Genomic DNA, 18,019 nt, shown 5'->3' with positions numbered 1-18,019 from the left:
CACTGTGGAGGGGGGGTGCCAGGCGTGCGGTGCAGGTTAGGGGGCGCAAATCCATGGATTAGGGGGCGGATATTACTTGCCTTGCCCCGGGTGCTGACAACCCACGCTACGCCACTGATCTAGATTTCTGAACTCCTGAATTCCAAAGCTGTCTTGCAATAGCACTACACCAGACTGAGAAGAAGGAAGGGGAACGCTTTCTTTCCCATTGCAGTGCTGGGCTGGGCAAAGAGAAAAGTCTCCTCTCTTCCCAGTGCTCCAGTAGGGAGGGGGGCAAAGACACCCCTCTGTTTATTGGCAGAAGAGTCTGTGCGGGGTTGTCTGGAATACGTGTGCATGTCAATCAGTTCAACTTAGTGTATACAGTGGTATCTCGGGTTGCAGACGCTTCAGGTTACAGATGCTTCAGGTTACAGACTCCGCTAACCCAGAAATTGTACCTCGGGTTAAGAACTTTGCTTCAGGATGAGAACAGAAATCGTGCAGCGGCAGCAGCAGGAGGCCCCATTAGCTAAAGTGGTGCTTCAGATTAAGAACTGTTTCAGATTAAGAATAGACCTCCGGAACGAATTAAATTCTTAACCCGAGGTACCACTGTATAGCCAAAGGCTTTCACAGAAAGCAAGACATTTCTCTAAAATCAAACAACACACAAGTCTGTATCTTACAGCATAAAAATTTAAAATCACAATGCATCACCACAAACTTCTTAGCTGCCAGAGAAAATTTGGCTACCAAATGTGTCATTTGTATTGGCTAAGAGTTCAGCTGTCACTTTCCTGGGAGAACCAATAGAAAATTGGAGATAATCTATTCTCCCCGCCCCCTCTGGGCACTGTATATAAAGGGCAAACCTGCCTGTCGGTAGGTACACCTGCATGCAGGTTCATTTGCCTGCCCAGAGCTGGCTTAGGATGTTTTGCCACTCCAGGCAAAAAAGGCTGCCCACCCCCATAGCAACCCTAGCCTCCTCTTCCTCCTCTGCAAACCCCCAACAATTGGGAGAGGTGGCCCTGGCAGTGGGCTGGCGAGGGACAACTGGCTGGCATCTGAGTGGGCAGGGACTGCAGCCGCACTGCCCCTCCTAGCTCTCCAGAGCCTACTGACCTGAGGCAACCTCCTCACCATGCCTTACGGGTGTGCTGGCCCTTCCTGCCTGTGTCCTGTGCACACAAGGCAATGCTTATTGGTCACTTTGGCCACACCCACCTCCGTGGCCCTTGTAGGGTTGGCCAACCCTCAGGCCAGATCTCAAGACATATGGAGAGAAGATCCACTCCCAGTTTGGTGCTATGCCCAAGCCATACATGCTTGCGCAAATATAACATGCAACGATCTGTAGGTGGACATGATGCTTTTGGGTTCTTTTTGCATGGGGAAGCTTCCGGTGAAAGAACCCCCATTGTAAACATATAGGGAAACATGTGTTAGAGCAGCTCAGCCTTGGGAACTCCACTCCCAGCTGTTTTGCGAAGTCACAGCAAGTCTCAGTCAACCTTGAAGCTTCATCTTGCCGCTAGCAGTCCTCTGGTGTGGTGCTTTTGCAGCTTAAAAGAGTTAATTCTGGTCCATCTATTAAAAGCAAAGGCATCAGATGTGAATGAAAGTTATAGAAATAATTGGTCGGCCGGGAGGTGGGGGGGGGAGGGGGAAAGAGAAGAAAATGGGAAGCTAATATATTCTTAAAAGTGCATTATTGTTTGCATAGTAAAATTACTTTCATGAAAAGTGTGAGAATCGCTTGTCAGACAGAAAGCTTGGGGCGGCGGGGGGGGGGACAGTGCCTGTTGAGATAAATCTAAATTCTGTTCAAGGTGTACATAGTCTTTATAAAAAAAAAAAAGAAAAAAGATTTGGTGCAATGCCATTAAGTAAGTGTCTGGAAATTAAACCTTTTCTAAACGGTATGAACAAAACAACCACCACCTTTGGTTTGTATCCAGTGCTAATCAGAGAAGACACATCGAAATCATTGGACATGACTAAGGACCATGTTCACATCATATGTTTAAATCATTATGATGCTACTTTAAACACTAGGTAACATCTAGCACCATGGTTCATTTTACATATCATAAATCCCTGCATATTTTACAGAAACTGTACCATTCAGTATTCCATTATTACATCCATTATAACTTTTTTTACACTTTTGAATTTATCTTAATGCTGCCAGTGTTTTCAGCTGTACACAATTACCGTATTTTTCGCCCTATAAGACGCACTTTCCCCCCTCCAAAAATGAAGGGGAAATGTGGGTGCGTCTTATGGGGCGAATGCAGGCTTTCGCTGAAGCCTGGAGAGCGAGAGCGGTAGGTACGCACCGACCCCTCTCGCTCTCCAGGCTTCGTGGACCTCTCCTCAAGCAGCGGGAACGTTCCCGCTGCTTGAGGAGAGTTGCCGGCATCCCGAAGCCTGCACGCGCTGACCTCAGCGCGTCCAGGCTTCGCGGATCTCTCCCCAAGCAGCGGGAACGTTCCCGCTGCTTGGGGAGAGTTGCCGGCATCCCGAAGCCTGCGCGCGCTGATCTCAGCGCGTCCAGGCTTTGCGGATCTCTCCGCAAGCAGTGGGAACCACCGCTGGGCTCCCATGGCTTGCAGAGAGCTGCCTGTTTGGGGGCTGGGGTCGGGGGAAGCTCGGGCTGCCCCAGCCCCGCGCCTGGGGGGAAATAATTTTTTCCCTTTATTCCCCCCCCCAAAAAAAACTAGGTGCGTCTTATGGGGCGGTGCGTCCTATAGGGCGAAAAATACGGTATTTCCCACATATTCAATTAACGTTTTCCAATCTTCTCTAAACGTATGTTCTTCTTGTTTTCTTATTCTGTATGTTAAGTCTGCAAGCTGCGCAGATTCCATCAACTTAAGTTGCCACTCTTCTTTGGTTGGGACCTCACTCCTTTTCCATTTTGGAGCTAACAAAACGCGGGCCGCAGTAGTGGCATACATAAATAACCTTTCCTGACACCTAGGAATTTCAATCTGAATTATCCCCAACAGAAAGGACTCTGGTTTTGGGGGGAAAGTACCGTATTTTTCGCTCTATAAGATGCACCAGACCACAAGGCACACCTAGTTTTTGGAGGAGGAAAACAATAAAAAAAATATATTCTGAATCTCAGAAGCCAGAATAGCTGCGCAGTGAAAGCAGCAATCCCTCTTGCTGTTCTGGCTTCTGTGATAGCTGCGCAGCCTGCATTCGCTCCATAAGATGCACACACATTTCCCCTTACTTTTTAGGAGGGAAAAAGTGAGTCTTATAGAGCAAAAAATACGGTACTTTTAAACATTCCCCTCCCAATTCATTATGGATCATTTCCCAATACTCTTTTACCTTTTTACAAGTCCAACACATATGCAACTGGGAACTGTAGCTTGTCAGGGAAATCTGGGAATCACAGCTCCATGAAGCTAATAGGGGTCTCCTAGCAGCTCTCAAAACCCTTAAGAAACTACAGCTCCCAGAATTCTCTGGGATATGCCATGGCAGTTTAAAGTGGTATTGCAGTGCTTTCAGCGTATGGTGTGAATGTTTCCTAAGCTAAGCCCATGAATTTCAACGCGTCTGTTCTGATTAGAACTTAGCTGGATCCAGCCCTTTTGACTTTGAGCATAGATATGATGTCGCAGACTAATTAACCTGTGCCGTTTTCCTTTTCCTTTCCATTCCTGACCTCTGACCTGTGTCTCCTTTCCCCCCACCCTTCCCCTGACCTTTGTCATTGGCCCATATCAGTGAACAGGCAAGACAGTCTGAGCCCAGTCATGGAAGACTATGATATCAGGTCTGCTGCCAGCATTTTGGCATCCGTTAAGGAGCAAGAGGCTCGTTTTGAGCGCCTCACCCGGGCCCTCGAAGAGGAGCGGCGCAATGTCTCCTTGCAACTCGAACGCGCCAATCAGCCCTCCGACCGAGTGACCATGTGCAACATTGGCAGTGCTCAGCCCCTGGCAACCGCCTGGCAGCAGCTGGTCCTGCAGGTAAACTGCCTGCTCTTATTGATTGTCCCCTCTGCGTTGTGCATCATCCCCATCCCTGTCTCCATCACCAACGTCCATTTACCGTATTTTTCGCTCTATAGGACGCACTTTTCCCCCTCCAAAAATTAAGGGGAAGTGTGTGTGCATCCTATGGAGCGAATGCAGGCTCCTTGGCTTCAGCGATAGCAACGTAAAGCCTCCAAAGCGCAGAGGGAGCGCTCCCTCCATGCTCCGGAAGCTTCGCGTTGCTTTCTCTGAAGCCTGGAGAGCGAGAGGGGTTGGTGCGCACTGACCCCTCTTGCTCTCCAGGCTTCAGGGATAGCCGCCTGAAGCCTTTGGAGCACAGCGCGAATTCCCGCTGCGCTCCACAGGCTTCAGGTTTCTTTCACTGAAGCCGGGAGAGCAAGACTCTCCTGGCTTCAGCAGAGAGGGAGAGCTGCGCAGCGCCCCTTCAGCTAAGTTGGAGGAGAAATGGAAGGGGCTCCGTTTCTCCTGCCGCTTCGCTGAAGGGGCACTGAGCAGAGAGGGGGAGAATTTTTTTCTCTTGTTCCCCCCCTCTAAAACAAGGTGCGTCCTATGGTCGGGTGCATCCTATAGAGTGAAAAATACGGTAAATATGAAAGACATTTATTCGTGGGTCATGTTTTGTATACCAGCCACCTTTTCCATTTTGTTGGGAGTTTCCCGAACCAGTGGGGGGCAGTAGACGGAAAGGCAACCTCTTTTTCCCTCACCGATTCCTTCTTGATTAACTTCCTGTAGATGGTTCTCTCTCTCAGGCTTTACTTCCTTCCTGCTGCTTTTTTGGTGTTAGTGTTGGACCTGCCTTTTTTCGTTAACCTCATTATTCCGTGGTGGCCAGGTGTAAGCCTGTACTCAAGATGGCTTTGTTTGCTAGGAGGAATAAACCTTAAGTTTCTTTTTTTTCCTTCAAAATAATCTTTATTGTTTTTTTAATTACATACACATATTGCATTACATTTTACATTTGTACTTGCTCCTAGGAGCTGACTTCCCTCCTTCCTTCTTCTGGCTTTTTTATATTGTCTCTAAATTTTGGAATAAACCGTAAGTTTCGTTATCGTTTCAGCCGATGGTCTTAACCAAGGTATTTATCAACGCACTCTGCTGATATATGTGTTCTATCTAACATCCTTCAAAGAGCTCAAGCTTAGGCCTGGTCAACACATGTTGGGAAATGAGGTAGTTGGATGTTGTGAAAAGATTGGAATGGACTGCAAGGACAGAAGCTGCATATATTGCAAGGTGACTGTCTGGAGTGCCAGACTTGGGCATGTGTTTACATATGAGCGTGAGGCTCAGGGCCACTAAAACTGAGGATTAAAACTGAAGGGAGACCTAGAACAAATCACGGCAACGAGGAGTGCTCATGTTCAGAGTTTCAGTCACCTAGACACACTCCTCTCCCGGATACTCAGTTTGCCACCCCGGTTTCCTGTCCCCCACCTCAGCAGTCATATAGAAGTGTAGGGTTGGAAAGGGTCCCAAGGGTCATCTAGTCCAACCCCCTGCAATGCAGGAATCGCAGCTAAAGAATCCCTGGCAGATGGCCATCCAACCTCTGTTGAAAAACCTCCGAGGAAGGAGAGTCCACCACCTTCCAAGGTAGTCCATTGGATCAGGACTACAGCTCTTGCGTCAGGAAGTTCTTCCTAATGTTTAGTTGGAATCTCCTTGTTTTTTGAATCCTTTGATTCAGGACAATCGGCATTATTTGCCCAATGAGCATGCTTATTCTACGCTGGGCTGCTTTTTCAGTTCCTCCCCTATTTAAGGTCCCCCCCCCATTCTTTCTTAAGAATGGCAGTGACCACTCTGACTGCCAGCATCACTTCAGGGTTTTAGACAAGGGGTTTCCCTAGCCCTACCTGAAGATATCAGGGATTGAACTTGGGACCTTCTGCATGTAAATCACTGGATTATTGCCCCATCGCCAAATAGAAACAGCTGTGCAGGTGTTGTCTCTGGAGCATGTTCAGTAAATGGTCAAACCACCTGCAATCTCAGGTAATGCAGTCTGTTCAGATACCTCTTATTGCTGCATGTAAAGGCTACACCTTGGGGTAGCCTGGGCTTTTAGTCAGCCTTTTATTGTATAGCATGGTGGGTGTCCTCCGCACCTTGTTACCCAGGGTTCCTGGGCTCCTTCATACTCCAGCAGTACACTCCAGACTGACTCTTATATGCAGTACTATTGTAAATTGGAGCACTTCTTGGTGTTGAGATTTGGTTTTTCGTTTGCATTCTGTTCCCCGAGAACGTAATTTGAGTAAAGTCAACAAAATGGGAGTGGCGGATAGGTCTGTGTCAACTTCTCCAAGGTCTAGATTTTGTTTTGGGGGGCACCAAGTGCTCTGGGTACTGGCTGATTTGAAATGGATGTCCAAGTCTTTTCCGCAGAGCAGAAATGAAGGCTTGCTTTCTCTTTGTGAATATCTTGTGTTGTGATAGTTGCAATTGGCCTCATGTTGATTTGGGTGCAGTGTTATGTTGGGGTCCAGTGCTGGAAGCCCATAGAGAAGGAGGCAGCGTTGCTGAGGGATTACAGGACCACGGATAGCTCCAAGCGAGAGACGGTTGAACCTCTGAAAAAGGGTGGTCCAACTTTTCATTCTAAGTGGGCCACAAAAGCATAGTACTTCAATATGGAACCTGTGGGGCACACACTGCCTTGCATGGGTGGGGGGAGCGAGGCCAAAATTTGACCCTCCCAGCCCTAACTGGTTACACCCTGTTTTACAATGTCCTCCTCCTGGTTCTATTTCATACCTCAAGATTACATGTCCTCTTTATTTATCTTCTGATGGAGTAAAGGAGCAGGCATGGGTGCCTCATTTTTCTCCAGACAGACCAGAACTAGAAACTTTTCTACCCAGGCTATGTGTTTTCTACAACAACCAACTTCATTGTGTGTGGTTTTGCAAGTATCTTCTTTTAAAAAAAAAATAAAATTGATATTTATTAAGGTTTCAAAGAAAAAAATTACATAAAAAAAAGAAAAAAAAGAGAAATAAGAATAAAAGAAAAATACAAAATACAAAAAAAGATAAAAACACTTTAAAAAATACATCAATCTTTCCACCTTACATTCATTTCCTTGCTTCCCTGACCTCCTCACACCTCCCTTTTTTGTATTCCAATTCAGTTAGTTAACTCAGCAATTTCTTTCCCTCTTTGTTTTTATCTTAATCCTTTAACTTAATATATTATAATGGTTTTGCAAGTATCTTCAGACCTCAAAGTCTTGATATGTGTTGTATTGGTATTCAATCTTTCTTGGCTTATGCTTAAGAGACTGATTTGGAGACAGACAGTGCTATGGTCCTTCCAAACTACTGTTGCAGAAAATGGATAAAGTTCTCCAACAGGAACCTTGCCTGAAACCCTGGAGAGCGTCTGAATTGTGAAACTGGAAAGGACCATGAAGGTCATCTAGTTCAACCTCCTGTATTGCAGGAATCTTTTGCCCAGTGTGGGGCTCAAACCCATGGCTTTGAAGTTAAGAGTCTCATGTTCTATGGACTCAGCTATCCCAGCAACCAGTACATAATGCGGAGCTAGGTAGGTCCAATGATCTGACTCAGTATATGGCAGTTCATATGATCCTGCTGAAGCCAGCCCTTTGTTCAGAACCATGAGGACTATAATCCTACTATGTTTTAGAGCAGGGGCCGTAGCATAGTGGTAGAGCAGATGTCCTGTGTGCTGAAGGTCCCAGGTTCAATCCCTGGTATCTCCAGGTAGATCTGGGAGAGACTTCTGTCAAAAATCTTGGACAGCTGGTGCTGGCCAGAGTAAACAGTGCTGAATTAGACAGACCAAAGATCTGACTCAGGAGAAGGCAAGATTCCTATGTTATAAATTTATTTTTTCTGCTTTTTGTTTATACAAGGACCAACCTCCAAGGGAATTTGACCTTGCAACTCTTCCCCCCACCCCAAATTTCCCTTTGCTTTTGGGGAATGGGGAATTAAATAATAAGTTTATTTCTGTTCCAGTGGCCAGTCTTTTCCCTAAGGAAACCCGTGACCTGAATATTTCAGCTGTGCTGGCTCCTTCCTTTGGCAAAATGTAGATTCTCCGTTTCTCACACCTAGCAGGTCAAAGGGGGTAGCGGCAGATCAATCAGTCTGCCGAGGTTCATGATCTTCTGTGGACTCCGTAGGTGTCAGTACTGTTATAATGATTTTCCTTTTCCTTTTGAGCTGTGAAACTCTTGCATTTGAGATCACACCCTGTGATAGACCTTGTTGTGATTCTTAGGAGGAGTTGCTGTGCCCTTTAAGATGAAAGGACCAGGCGATATGTCGAAGTGTCCTTGCAAACAAAAGCAAATGATCTGCAATCCTCTGCACACTTTCCTGGAGCAAAGGCACATTGGACAGTTTGGTCTGAGTAGACCTGTGGATGATTAGACTCCACATCTGCTGTGATAAAGCACCTCTAAGTGACTTCAAGGAGAATCACATCATATTCATAGACTTTATTAGGATTTTGGAAAGCACCGGGGTTGTGATAGAGCTTAAGTCAGAGAGACAGACAGAGAAACAGAGAGAGAGAGAGAGAGAGAGAGAGAGAGAGAGAGAGAGAGAGGCACCCATCTGCACTAGACATTTCAAACAGTATCATATCCCTTTAAACCAGTGGTTCTTAACCTGTGGGTCCCCATATGTTGTTGGACTACAACTCCCATCGTCCCTGAGCTCTGGCCTTGCTAGCTAGGGATGATGGGAGTTGTAGTCCAACAACATGTGAGGACCAACAGGTTGAGAAAGGCTGCTTTAAACAGTTATGGGTGCTGGGAGTTGGTAGGAGACCTAAAGTTCTGAGTAGTTTAATAATCAATCCCTCTTCCCATGAAAATCTGGGAATTGTAGCTTTCTGAGGGGAATAGTGGAGTGGTCTCCTAACAACTCCCAGCACCCGTAACAAACTACAGCTCCCAGAAGCCATGACTATTTAAAGTGGTATGATACTGTTAGATGTTCCGTGAATATGGGGCCAGTGAGAGAGAGAGAGAGAGAGAGAGAGAGAGAGATGTTACCTAGAGCAGTGGCTTCCAAACCCAACTGTACCACTATAAAATTTATAATGGTCTTGGAAGACCACTTGATTATTTTTCTGCCTGTTGCCTGTGGACCCAGGTGCAGTTGTGCAGAGCAGGTGGCACATGAAGACCAGGAGGACCAATCACCAGATCAAACCATAATTAGCAGCTGTTTGGAAGGTTGTATTGCACTACATGTGTGTGCATGGTCAAGGTTGTTAATGGTTCATGTGTGGCATATGTCCACAGCTTCTAGTAGTGATGGAAACCCTTGATTTTGAGCCATCTTTGGTGGACCACTGGAAAGCTTAAGACAGAGAATCTTGTTGTGGGTTTGTGGAGTAGTTTACAGGACAGGATGGCACTGGAGAGAGAGAGAGAGAGAGAGAGAGAGAGAGAGAGAGATTAAACAGGAAATCAGAAGCATTGCCTAATGGAGCGACAATAGATTGTTAAATGTTTTTCAAGGATGTGGGAGAAGCTATTTGTGACCGTCAAGTCAAGGGGCAAGGAGGCAGACAATTTATTGAGCCAGCTTGAGGGTGTGGGTTGGTGAATCTAGTGCTGGTGGGTAGGGTAGGGAAGAGATTAGACCTTATATATTTTTTCATCTTGAATTTCTGAGAAGGGAAGAGCTAATCCTCTTCTTTCCTTATGCCAGCCTAATGTGAAGAGAAATGGGAGCTTCAAAAACATGGTCAGTGCTGGGAAGGAAAAGCAGATCTAAAAAATGTAGCAAGATGTCTAGTACAGTAGTGTCTACATAGTCTGGTAGCAGCTCTTGAGGGGCATTTCTCAGCCTGATGTGGAGATGCAAAGGATTTAATTTGGAGCTTTTTGTGTTCTGTACCACCAAGCTATGGGCCATGCGCTTAAGAGTTGTATTGGTTGCTGCCTTAAACTGACCTGGATCATAAGCCATAAGAAGGTAAGAAGAGAGTTGCTAGGTGAGATCAGTGGCCCATCTAGTCCATGGGTAGGCAAACTAAGGCCCGGGGGCTGGATCTGGTCCAATCACCTTTTAAATCCTGCCTGCAGACGGTCCGGGAATCAGCGTGTTTTTACATGAGTAGAATGTGTCCTTTTTATTTAAAATGCCACTCTGGGTTATTTGTGGGGCATAGGAATTCATTCATATATATTTTTTCAAAATATAGTCCGACCCCCAGAAGGTCTGAGGGACAGTGGACCAGCCCCCTGCTGAAAACGTTTGCTGACCCCTGTGCTAGATGTATTCACAGGGCCTTGCTAACACAAGAACGGACCTTCTTGGTGGTGGCTCCCCATTTGTAGAATGCTCTCCCCTGTGAGGCATGCCTAGTCCCATCACTATCTGTTTTTAGACAACTGGCAACAGAATCTGAGTGCAAGAGCAATCACTCTACCTATCTGTCCATGATTTTAGCCAAGTACATTCCCAGCCTTACCTGAAGATGCTGGGGGGTCTTTTGGCATGTCAAATATGTTCCCCGCCACTGATCAGCAAGGGCCAGTCGTGAGTTAAGCATGAGCCTCATGGCTGCCTGGTCTTCATTTCCCCCGTGACACTTCCTTGCTCCCCTTCCTTCTGTGAATTTCTTCCCCTGCCTGTGTGAATTTATTCCCTTTGCCGTCTATTTTAAGATACCATTTGTGAATTCGTGTCTAGGTGGAAATGCCTTTTCTAGCTAAGCACCCATCATATTGCTACAGCTTGAAAAGAATATCTGAGCAGCTGAGATTTGTTTTATTTTAAATGAATTAAAAGCACAGGGTCTTTTCTGCAAGATGTTTGTAGTTGCAAACAGACTATTGTGGGATGGAGAGGGGGAGAATTGACCCCCCCGGTCTTTATTATGCTGCTTAGTTTTCTGGTGGTAGAACACAAAATAGTCCAGATGCAACCTCTGAGAGAGTTTTATTTGAAAGCGAGAAGTCGGGATGAATGGTCTGGAAATGCTTCCTTCCTCCCTGCGATGCTTGTCATTTGATTGATGCAACCAGCACGTGATTACTCCAAACAGTGGAAGCATTTTCTAGGAGAAGCTTAGGGTGGGGGGGAGCATAGGAGACGCTGGAAATGGGAGGAGGCGGAGAGAGAGCGAAGGATGAAAGAAGGGAGCTTTGCAGTGTGAAAATGCCTTCTCTAAAAATAAACAGCAATCTATGTGACCTGACTTCCGGATTTGGCTTTTTCTGTTGTTGAAGGCTGCATATCTCTCTCCCGCTTGGCAAGGGAGAATGTGGGTCTTTTGGACCCCTTAGCTAGGCTCACACAAGAAGAAGAAGAAGAGGAAGAGTTTGGATTTGATATCCCGCCTTTCACTCCCTTTAAGGAGTCTCAAAGCGGCTAACATTCTCCTTTCCCTTCCTCCCACACAACAAACACTCTGTGAGGTGTGTGGGGCTGAGAGACTTCAGAGAAGTGTGACTGGCCCAAGGTCACCCAGCAGCTGCATGTGGAGGAGCGGAGACGCAAACCCGGTTCCCCAGATTATGAGACCACCACTCTTAACCACTATACCACTCTGGCTCTCAGTGTGTCTTCAGAAATGTCTTCAGGATTCAGGACATTTGCACCGCACTCTTCCTCTGAGGAGCATGCATGCGATTGTTCCATTTTCTCCCAGCCCCAGCCCCCGTGAGGTAGATTAGACTGAGACTATGTGACTTTTGACCCAAGCCAGCCCATGAGTGCCATGGCTAAGAGGAGGGAAACTTGAGTTGGAACTCCCAAAATTCTGGTTAAACAATAGCTTCCAGTTGGAGAGGGGGAGAAATTTGACTCAGTTCATGTTCAAAGGTAAACCTAATTCGCACTTTCTCGAACATTCTGAGAACTGAAAGGGAGCCATCCTTTAAAATCTGCCCTTCTCTGAATTTTGCAATGCAGCTTTTCAGCCAAGTAATATAGACACAAGTGGATATATTGTGCTACATCACATTCCACCTTAGTGGAAAAACACACATAGAGAGAAATGGATTCCTTTTGGGGAAATCGCTTTGCAGAAATGAGCATATTGGGTGAAATTGCATACAAATATGTGTTTATTTGTGGGTGGGGAATCACAAATATTTTAGGGCCTTGTGAATTTTCACAAGGCCCTAAAAGCATTACAGACAGATGCAGAAATGTACAAGCCTAACATAAGATGGGGAATAATGAGAATTGAAATATTGAAACTGAAGCACTTTATTGTCACTTGTACAACTTGTATACAGTGAGATTATGCGAGCACCCCCCACTCAGCTCTCTTAGTCTTAATTCCCCTCGTTTACTGACGCACACCCACCAAACCCAAAAGTCAGTTGCCCTGTTGTTATCTTTTCATTCAGCAGCCTAACAGCCCATGGATAGAAGCTGTTCTTTACCCTGTTGGTGCGACTAATCATGCTTCTATATCTTCTGCCTGAGGGCAGGAGATCAAGAAAGTGGCGGCCAGGGTGTGAATCACCCCTGAGAATTTTCCTCCCTCTCCTGAGGCAACGTTCAAAAAGAAAGGCCATTTGCCAAGTCTTCAAATATCAATAATCCCGATTATTGAGATCACAAGTCTTCAAAAACCTTTTAAAAAAATATCAATATTTTATTAAAAGAGTTTCATTTATGAAAATAAAGTGGGAAGGGGGAAAAAAGAAAGAGAGAAAAATACAAGGGGTCAAGGTCTTCAAAAGCTTGACAATTATGGGGCAGGCCACTGTCAAACTAAACACACACACACACACACACACACACACACACACACACCTTCTTGCATTTCTTCTTTCTGTATCTGCCTGTTGTTATTAAAACTCAATAAAAATATTTAGGAAAAATGTACTTTAAAAGCTTTAATCCAGAATGATTAAATCTGAGGGCAGGGCCACCACATGAGGGCAGGAAGAGCCAACAGTCCACATCTCTTGCCTCAGTTCTTTGGACTCCCTGCCTGAGAAAGTTAGTTTAGGCTCTATCTGCTCTACATCTTCTGCTGGGAAGATGCAAATAACCCTCTTCTTTTCCTCCTTTAGCACAATGTTGACTTCCTTGTCATCCAAAGCTCCAACCGTCTCCTTAGCCAACTTCCTGCTTATAATGTATTTAAAGATTTTGTTTGTTCGTTTAAAGGTGAAAGGGTTATCTGAGCTGAAAGCAACCTAGAGCAGTGGTTCCCAATTAGCTACCGTATTTTTTGCTCTATAAGACTCATTTTTTCCCTCCTAAAAAGTAAGGGGAAATGTGTGTGCGTCTTATGGAGCGAATGCAGGCTGCGCAGCTACCCCAGAAGCCAGAACAGCAAGAGGGATTGCTGCTTTCACTGCACGGCGATCCCTTTTGCTGTTCTGGCTTCTGAGATTCAGAATATTTCTTTTCTTGTTTTCCTCCTCCAAAAACTAGGTGTGTCTTGTGGTCTGGTGTGTCTTATAGAGCAAAAAATACGGCAATTGCTGATGACCCCCTATTTTTCAAAAGCCAAGCCATGGAACCCCTACTTTTGAAAATTTTGATAACTCTATTGTAGCTACGTACTTGTGCAAAGCATTTTTTTGGGAAGAAAATGTGGGGTAGCCCCTAATAAGCAAAGAATTTTAGGTATACTAAAAAAAAACAGGCCATAAAAGTTGTTACCACATATTGCCTATCCCCAGACAGTAGGAAAAACTTATCTTCATTGCTCTACTACAACTGAATAATAAACAAAGCAACTAATTGTGTCCCTAACTTGCAAGTGTTCTATATGCAGAAGGTGTTTTCATATCCAAACATGCTATTCCTTACTTGTAATCTGAGATGGTATATTTTAGCAAAACTTTGCAGCATATGGTTCTGCTGGCTGAGGGCTCTCGCCCCTTCCAAGACATAGGTGAAGGGCTTGATAAAGTATTGGTGAAGACTGAATAGAAAACAGCTGTAATAGCAGTAACAACAACAACAAATTTAGTCCTCCTGTGCCCGTATCATCCCTGGTTTAAAGAGATTAATGAGTTAAATACAGTACTTATTTGGAGTGAGTTTTTTTATTCTTGCTGATTACCCAGTAGGAACAACCAGCTTTTTAATTTAGTAGGATTCTGCCGTCCATCTGTTTTGAAATGCTAAAATGATTGTAAAATTATTGAAATGGATAAAACTGAAAATCATAAATCAGAATAAAACGTAGAGAGCAAGAGGTAAGGATCCCTTACATTTTTTAAAAAATGATAAGCATGTGAACCTGCCCCATGGAGCAAGGTGTTTGCACTCCCCCCCCGCCCCCTCCAACAGCAAGAGCCCTAAGAAACTGACAGAGGTTTGTGCCCAATCCCAGCTCACTTGCCATCCAACAAGTCTTTCCTAAGTTTTCCCCTGCCAGCAAGAAGGCGCTGGTCGCGAGCAGAGGCTGGAAGATCCATGGAAGGCTTTCACTGTGCAATTAACAAGTGAGTCTCTGGCAGGGGATGGTGCTGTGGACCCCCAGGGGTCCCCAGACCCCAAATTAGGAACCACTGATCTAGAGTATGAAGGAGCGTCTCCACCCCCATCATTCTGCCCGGACACTGAGGTCCAGTGCCAAGTCATTTTGGACTCACAGCTGTCCATGGAGGCACAGGTCAAATCTGTGTCCAGGGCAGTTGTTTACCAGCTCTATCTGGTACGAAGGCTGAGACCCTATCTGCCTGCAGACTGTCTCGCCAGAGTGGTGCATGCTCTGATTATCTCCTGCTTGGACTACTGCAATGCACTCTACGTGGGGCTACCTTTGAAGGTGACCCGGAAACTACAACTAATCCAGAATGCGGCAGCCAGACTGGTGACTGGGAGCGGCCGCCGGGACCACATAACACCGGTCTTGAAAGACCTACATTGGCTCCCAGTACGTTTCCGAGCACAATTCAAAGTGTTAGTGCTGACCTTTAAAACCCTAAACGGCCTCGGTCCAGTATATCTGAAGGAGCGTCTCCACCCCCATCGTTCTACCCAAACACTGAGGTCCAGCACCGAGGGCCTTCTGGCGGTTCCCTCGCTGCGAATAGCCAAGTTACAGGGAACCAGGCAGAGGGCCTTCTCGGTAGTGGCACCCGCCCTGTGGAACGCCCTCCCACCAGATGTCAAAAGAAAAACAACTACCAAACTTTTAGAAGACATCTGAAGGCAGCCCTGTTTAGGGAAGCTTTTCATGTTTAATAGGTTATTATATTTTAGTGTTCTGTTAGAAGCCGCCCAGAGTGGCTGGGGAAACCCAGCCAGATGGGCGGGGTATAAATAACAAATTATTATATTATTATTATATTTTTTATTGAGTCTTCATAATGCAATCCTGATTTCAGAACCTGAATTTTTTGGGATAGCTAAATTTCCAATTCCGTTGGTTGGCATTGATTCATGGCAGGGCCTCCACAGTGGTGGTTCCCCATTTGCGGAATACCCTTCCTGGTGCGGTGCATCTGTCTCCCTCATTACTGACTGTCAGGAGGGATTTGAAAATGTTTCACTTTAGCCAGGCATTTGGTGGCTGACAGATACTTTCCCCATCAACCCTGGAATCATTGGCTGAGAGAACGTGACTATTTTTAGACGATATTGTTGTATGTCCTTGGCTCTTTTGAGCGAAAGAGTGATAAATAAATTGAATAAATAAATAAATGTTGTGCAGGAGCACCCTTCAAGGTGGCAATAACACCAAGGAAGCATCATAAAGTGGAATGATTTATGGAAGGGACTATAAAAAATTAGTGTTGTGACCCTATCAGTGCACTCTTAGATTTCTCTCTCTCCCTTTTTTTAATCCGTTATTGTCTGCTTGCATTTCTTTAGAAGCCAAATGTTCATCGACACTTCCATCTCGGACACTTTAGCCACCCCACTGCATAGGTTTTCAGGATGAATTAGGAGAATCCTGAGGGTTGGCAAACAAATCTGAGCAAAAATATTATACAGTGGTACCTTGGTTCCTAAATGCCTGTGTTGTCGAACGTTTCAGTTCTCGAACGCCAAAAACCCGGAAGTAAATGCTTCTGTTTTTGAACATTTTTTTGGAACTCGAACGTGAGACACTGCTTCCGCTGAGTGCAAGAAGCTCTTGCAACCAATGGGAAGCCACGCCTTGGTTTTCGAAGGTTTCGGAAGCCGAACAGTCTTCCGGAACGGATTACGTTCGAGAACAGAGGTACCAATGTAACCCCATCCAGAAGAGGGTGGCCAGGGGATCCAACCTCTGGCACTCAGATCTGCTTTGACTGTGATGAGATTTTGTTTTATTTTGTTTACAGGGAGAGCATCTCCGTGTTTCAGGGGCAAGAGTGTGTGCACTGCATGTGTGACATCGCATGATGTCACCACAAACACACCGCATGTATTTTCATGAAATACATGCAAGAAGACAGTGATAGATGCAGTGGCGTAGCGTGGGTTGTCAGCACCCGGGGCAAGGCAAGTAATTTGTGCCCCCTAACCCATGGATTTTAGCACTCGAGTCTCTTCCACTAGATTAGCGCGCCCCCCCTCAGATGTTGCGCCCAGTGCGGCCGGCCCCCCACGCTATGCCGCTGGATAGATGCTCTTCATGGGTGATTTTGTAGGTGTACCCAGGTACGAAAATTAACATTCCCAGAGAAGCTTTTGGTGTTGTTTGGAAGTCTCCGAAAGAGGATAAATGCGCCAGAAGAGGTCGCAGAGGAGGCAGGTGTGCGGCACCTGTTGCTGGTGTTGCACCCGGTGTTGCTTCCCCTTGCCTTTCAAACCGGCATGTTCTCAACTCCTTTCGAAAGAGAGTGAAATTTGCTTGTTTGGCTTGGGTCGGCGCTGTCAGTGGGGTCTGCTGTGTGAGCCGACCGTGCCTCTCTGGAGCGGCTGGCTGGCTGGCTGGCTGGGTGTGGCCAGAGGCTGCTGTAGTGGAGCTTCCAGCTGTGACTGTCAGTTTCCGCCCCCTGAAGCGGACGGGGAGAGTTTGCACAAGCCACAGCTTTGCTGCGAAGACCGGCACTCTCCAGGAGCAGCAGCACAGGAAGGACATCAGTTTGGGGCTTTTCGCCGCCCTCTCCTGCTCCCCCTCCTCCCCCAGGAATGGAGAAAGGCGGGAGGGAGTGAAATCAAAAGCATGTGAAGAAGACCTTCCCCCTCCTTCCTTTCATTCAGAGCAGGTTTGATTGGGGGGCCGGCCGTTTTCCTCCTTTCCGGATTGGTTCTGCTTCCCGTCTGGATCGATTTGAGGGACTCTCCAAATACTAGAGAGGGAGGGAGGGGGAGGAAAAGAGTCCATTGCCTGCCAGATTGTCAAGGCAGGAGGGACGGATCTCTTCCCTAAAACACCTCGCCTGCAAACCGGATTGATTTGGGACTTCATGTATTTTTTTCCAATTATAAATATCTATTTTTTCAAAATATTTTTTGCCCGGTGGGAACTACAAAACTGATTCCTTGCATAAATGCCTGCAGAACTCAGACAGGTTAGTAGATTCACTTGACACCTGCTTTTCTTCTCTGCCTGCCTTTTCAGGTTCCTTGGGTGTGTGTGTGGAGAAGGTGTTTGATGTTGATGGCGCCTAATTTTATGTGTGTGCATGTAGTGTTTTCCTGTGTGAGAGAGGGAGAGAGCTGGAGAAAGGGCGAGCTGTTTTTCTTCTTCTCCACAGAGAGAGAGAGAGAGAGAGAGAGAGAGAAGCAAAGAAAGCAGTTTTAAGTCTCCTCACCTAAACCAGCTTTTCGGAGAGAGAGAGGGAGAGAGATTTTGCTTTTTGTCTTTTGCTGTGCTAAGAGTCGAGGGAGAAACCGGCTATTGTTTCCTTTGACCTTCCAGCTCTGCTCAGTAAATCCAGGGAAACTCTTTTGAGACCTGAAAAGCTGGGAAGCCAAGTTGGGGAGGGTGAGGAGAGGTCTGTTGGTCCTTCTGTTGCTGCTCTGGCGTTTGCCCACCACAGGTTTTGTTAGGATGTGTAGAAAAGGAAAAATGTTGGAGGGGATGAAAGCAAAAGTTTTAGGCCAGGGGAGACTCCCTGCTCCTCCTTTGAGGAGGAGACGACCCTATTCAATATCGTG

The 18,019-nt window shown here is 46.1% G+C and overlaps 1 protein-coding gene and 1 long non-coding RNA gene across 12 annotated transcripts in view; one reads left to right on the top strand and one right to left on the bottom strand.

Moving 5' to 3' along the window:
* Positions 1-18,019, top strand: part of ARVCF (ARVCF delta catenin family member) — a 605,652-nt gene that overhangs the window by 288,755 nt on the left and 298,878 nt on the right. For 9 of the 11 annotated variants that reach the window (XM_082203073.1, XM_082203066.1, XM_082203061.1 and 6 more), the window contains one exon: positions 3,733-3,977. The exons of 1 other annotated variant lie outside the window; for it this stretch is intronic. In XM_082203073.1, coding sequence (XP_082059199.1) covers positions 3,762-3,977 — 216 coding nt within the window. In that variant the 5' untranslated portion in view covers positions 3,733-3,761. Of the gene's footprint in view, positions 1-3,732; positions 3,978-16,871; positions 17,431-18,019 lie in introns of those variants that run through there. One more of the 11 variants, XM_082203062.1, reaches the window with a different exon arrangement.
* Positions 3,191-18,019, bottom strand: part of LOC309521177 — a 325,245-nt gene continuing 310,416 nt past the window's right edge. Inside the window, exon 3 of the long non-coding RNA XR_014214526.1 lies at positions 3,191-3,228. This is a non-coding gene — a long non-coding RNA (uncharacterized lncRNA). The remainder of the gene's footprint in view (positions 3,229-18,019) is intronic.

This window comes from Podarcis vaucheri (genome assembly GCF_965113315.1).
Source record: "Podarcis vaucheri genome assembly, chromosome: 16".
Lineage (NCBI taxonomy): Eukaryota > Metazoa > Chordata > Lepidosauria > Squamata > Lacertidae > Podarcis > Podarcis vaucheri.
This window is presented reverse-complemented; position numbering and strand designations above follow the sequence as displayed.